Below are 4672 nucleotides of genomic sequence, written 5' to 3' on the forward strand. Positions count from 1 at the left end.
TGTTATTGAGCCACTATTGTGACTAAACTGTTTCTATAAATAGGAGTAGTTAGTTGGATGGTAGTTAACCATCACAACACTCTTACTAATAAAAGCAAGTTCTTCTTCTTTACATCTTCTTCCTAACTAAGACTCAGATTTCTCTAATTTCTTCTTCTTCTTCTTGAATTCTTTCGGTTCTGGTTCTAACAGTGGTATCAAGAGCTTCTTTGATCAGTAAACCTGTGGCAACAAGTCGAGATCACCATCAAAGCATCAACAAGAAGAGATGTCAACTTCAAATGGATTTGCAATGAATCTTCGCATACTTGATGGGAAGAATTTTGATCACTGGAGCATTCAGATGAAAGCAATTTTTGGGTTTCAAGAATGCTTGGATATAGTGCAAGAAGGGGTGCAACCAATTGAGGACAACTCAACCGAAGCACAAAAGTTGGAGTTTAGAGATGCTAAGAAGAGAGATTGCAAGGCCATTTTCTTATACATCAGTGTGTAGATCGTCCAAACTTTGAGAAAATTTCTGCAGCATCATCTTCGAAGGAAGCTTGGGAAATCCTGGATAAATGCTACTCTGGTGGGATAAAGGTCAAGAAAGTCAGATTGCAAATGATGCGAAGGCAATATGAGCTATTGTAGATTGAGGAACAAGAAACTATAGCTGAATACTTCACTAGAATTCGAAGTCTGATCAATTTGATGAAGGGATGTGGTGAACAGATATCTGAGCAAAGCATAGTAGAGAAAATTCTCAGGACACTGGCTGCTAGGTTTGATCATGTTGTAGTTGCGATTGAGGAATAAAAAACCTTGAGAAATTCAAGATTGATGAGTTGCAAGGGTCTTTAGAAGCACATGAACAAAGATTTCTTGAAAGAGTTTCTGATAGACAATCACAACAAGCCTTGAGTGCTCAGTTCAAGAGAAGGAATCTGATGCACAATGATAAACACAAGAAAAGCAGTGGAAGGTGGCAAGGAGAAAATAAGTATGGAAATGAGAAATCAATCCATAATGGACAAGGATTCCTCAAAGACAGCTCAGACAATCAAAGTTATGAAGCAGACACAAAAAATGAAAAAAAAGGAAGCAGTCAAGAGAGTGGCAGAAGGAAGAAAGATAAAAGCAAAATCCAATGTTTCAATTGCAAAAACTGGGGTCACTTTGCATTAGAATGCAAGCTAAGAAGGAGAAGCAAGGAAGCAGAAGCCAGGTTGGCCAAGGATGAAGACTCTGATGAGGAAGTCTTACTTCTCTGCTGAGAATTGGTATCTTCATACAGGATGCTCAAATCATATGACTGGGCATAAGGAATGGTTTCTAACACTTGATGATTCTGTGAAAACTAAGGTGAAGTTTGTTGATGAGAGTTTCATAACAGCAGAAGGAATTGGAAAGATTAGCCTTAAAAGGAAAGATGGCACTGCTTCATTCATTTCCAATGTCCTATATGTACCAAGGATGAAGAACAACTTGATTAGCCTTGGCCAATTACTAGAAAAAGGTTACTTTGTAAGGATGGAGGATAGAATGCTCAAAGTGTTCAACAAGAGAAGAATTCTAATCCTGAAGGCACCTCTCTCAAGCAATAGGACTTTCAAAATTGGCATCCAACTTCAGAATCAGAAATGTTTGGAAACCATATCAGATGATACTTGGATATGGCATCAAAAACTTGGGCATATGAACTTCAGAAACTTAGAAATGTTAAAGAAAGATAAGATGGTAACTGGCCTTTCAGATATCAACATACCAACTGAAATCTGTGAGGATTGCCTAACAAGCAAGCAAACCAGAAACTCCTTTAAATCTCAGTTACCATCAAGAACCTCTACACCTTTAGAAGTGGTATATACTGATGTGTGCAGTCCACTAGAAGCTCAATCAATTGGAGGTAACAAATACTTTCTAACCTTCAAAGATGACTATACCAGGAAGCTCTGGATCTACTTGATGAAAAAGAAAAGTGAAGTTTTCAACAAGTTTCAGAGTTTTAAGGCATTAGTTGAAAAACAAAGTGGTCACAAACTAAAGTTGTTAAGGAGTGATGGGGGAGGTGAGTATGTATCTCATGAATTCCATGAATTTTGTGAAAAGGAGGGCATTGTTCATGAAATAACTGCACCCTACACTCCTCAACACAATGACACAGCAGAAAGAGTCAACAGAACTATCCTCAACATGACAAGGAGCATGTTGAAATCCAAACAACTTCCTAAGAGATTTTGGGGAGAAGCTGTGGCCACCTCAGTATACATAGCAAACAGAAGTCCTACAAAAAGATTAAAAGGCATCACACCAGAGGAGGCTTGGTCTGGGCTCAAACCAAGTGTGAAACATCTTAAGGTGTTTGGATCGATTTGCTATAAACATGTACCAGATAACAAAAGAAAGAAGCTGGATGATAAAGGAGAAAAAATGATCTTCCTAGGATACCACTCAACAAGAGCATACAAGACATATAATCCAGACACAAACTCTATCTCATATAGCAGGGATCTCAAGTTTGATGAAACACAATCCTGGAATTGGAACTCAAGCAATACAGCCTCGATCAAAGGAAGTATGATGGACATTGAAACTAGCCAGAGAACATCAGAACATAGCATAATCAGAGAAGAAAACTCAGATGCAGTTGAAAGACCTCAGAGGCAAAGGCAACCATCAAGCAGGTTGAGAGATTATGAGGTGTTTTCTGATGACACAATCACACCTGAGAGAGATTTTGTTCACATGGCTCTACTTGCAGAGAGGAACCAATTACATTTGAACAAGCATCAAAGGAAGAATGTTGGGTTGAAGCTATGAAGGAAGAGATCAACTCCATAGAAAAGAATGACACATGGGAACTTACTACATTACCTAAAGGAAAGAAGGCTATAACAGTTAAGTGGGTCTACAAGGTAAAGTTGAAACCAGATGGTTCAATAGCCAAACACAAGGCCAGATTAGTGGCATAAGGCTACCTACAAAAACCAGGGTTAGACTTTGATGAAGTATTTGCACCAGTGGCAAGAATGGAAACAGTAAGGCTTGTTGTTGCAATAGCAAGCTCAAGAAATTGGATTCTGCGTCAAATGGATGTAAAGTCAGCTTTCCTCAATGGTCCATTGAACAAAGAAGTCTATGTAACACAACCTCTTGGCTTTGAAGTCGCAGGTCACCAACAAAAGGTATACAAACTAAACAAGGCACTCTATGGACTCAAACAAGCCCCTAGAGCTTGGAACAAACTGATTGACAGTTTTCTTGTGAAACAAGGATTGTCTAGATGCACAAGTGAGCATGGCATTTATGTGAAGGGATCACCTACTGCAGCATCAATAATAATATGCTTGTATGTAGATGATTTACTCATCACAGGTTGCAAGAAGGAAGAGATAGAAAGGCGTAAAGAAAGGACTCAAGATGGAGTTTGAAATGTCAGATTTGGGATCACTCACATACTTTCTAGGAATCGAATTTATGAGAACTAGTGAAGGCATTCTAATGCATCAAAGAAAGTATACTCTGGATGTACTTGACAGATTCAATATGAAGGGATGCAATTCAGCTACAACTCTAGTTGAAACAGGGAGTGCCTTATGCAGAGGAAATCCAGAGGATGAGAGTGTTGATCCAACTCTTTACAAGCAGATGATTGGTTCACTCAGATATATCTGTAATACAAGACCAGACATAACCTACGGGGTTGGCTTGGTAAGCAGGTATATAGAGGTTCCCAAACATACTCATATGGTGGCAGTCAAGAGAATTCTTAGATACTTAAAGGGGAGTGCAGATTTGGCATATTCTTCCCTACATTGAATGAAGCAAGAACAGAGACACTACTTGGCTACACTGATGCAGATTGGTGTGGTGACAAAGACGAGAGAAAAAGCACCTCTGGTTATTTGTTCAAACTGAATGAAGCACCTATAAGTTGGAGTTCAAAGAAGCAAAATGGAGTGGCGCTCTCATCATGCGAAGCTGAGTACATCACAGCTTGTTTAGGAGGTTGTTAAGCACTGTGGTTGTTGTCTCTGCTTAGAGAAATTGGATTGCATAATGAAGACTCAATACTACTTCTGATTGACAACAAGTATGCAATAAATTTGGCAAAGAATCCCAAAGCTCATGGGCGCAGCAAGCATATAGAAACCAAGTACCATTTCCTAAGAGATCAAGTGGACAAAGGGTATCTAAGGCTTGAATTTTGCAAGACTAAAAAGCAACTTGCTGACATTCTTACAAAAGCATTGAAGAATAACACTTTCAAAACTCAAAGAAACCAGATAGTCATGGTTAATCAAGCTAGCATGAATTAGGGAGGTGTATTGGAAATTGTAATTCATAAAAGCTTAGGCAAGATTTGTAGTTATATTAGTATTGGGCTTACTCTTATTATTGGGCCACTATTGTAACTAAACTGTTTCTATAAATAGGAGTAGTTAGTTGGATGGTAGTTAACCATCACAACACTCTTACTAATAAACGCAAGTTCTTCTTCTTTACATCTTCTTCCTAACTAAGACTCAAATTTCTCTACTTTCTTCTTCTTCTTGAATTCTTTCAGTTCTGGTTCTAATAGAAAATTATTTAATATTGAGTAAGTCACTTTATACTTTAGTTAAATTATATAAATTATTCATCATTTTATACACTACAAAAAAATCTCTAATTTATTATATATATA

General features: G+C 37.9%; 1 protein-coding gene across 1 annotated transcript; it reads left to right on the forward strand.

Moving 5' to 3' along the window:
- Positions 269–1259, forward strand: LOC109327685. The gene is made up of 3 exons (XM_019560851.1): positions 269–469; positions 637–780; positions 822–1259. The coding sequence occupies exons 1-3, from the start codon at positions 269–271 to the stop codon at positions 1257–1259; spliced, it is 783 nt and encodes a 260-aa protein (XP_019416396.1).

This window comes from Lupinus angustifolius, chromosome LG02, assembly GCF_001865875.1.
Source record: "Lupinus angustifolius cultivar Tanjil chromosome LG02, LupAngTanjil_v1.0, whole genome shotgun sequence".
Classification (NCBI taxonomy): domain Eukaryota; kingdom Viridiplantae; phylum Streptophyta; class Magnoliopsida; order Fabales; family Fabaceae; genus Lupinus; species Lupinus angustifolius.

Excerpts from the sequence above, each read along its gene's own strand:
- LOC109327685 (XM_019560851.1), top strand. The coding sequence starts at position 269 with ATGTCAACTTCAAATGGATTTGCAATGAATCTTCGCATACTTGATGGG. Across the intron at positions 470-636 it reads CTAAGAAGAGAGATTGCAAG|ATTGAGGAACAAGAAACTAT; the intron begins GCCATTTTCTTA and ends GAGCTATTGTAG. Across the intron at positions 781-821 it reads CTGCTAGGTTTGATCATGTT|ATTGATGAGTTGCAAGGGTC; the intron begins GTAGTTGCGATT and ends GAGAAATTCAAG.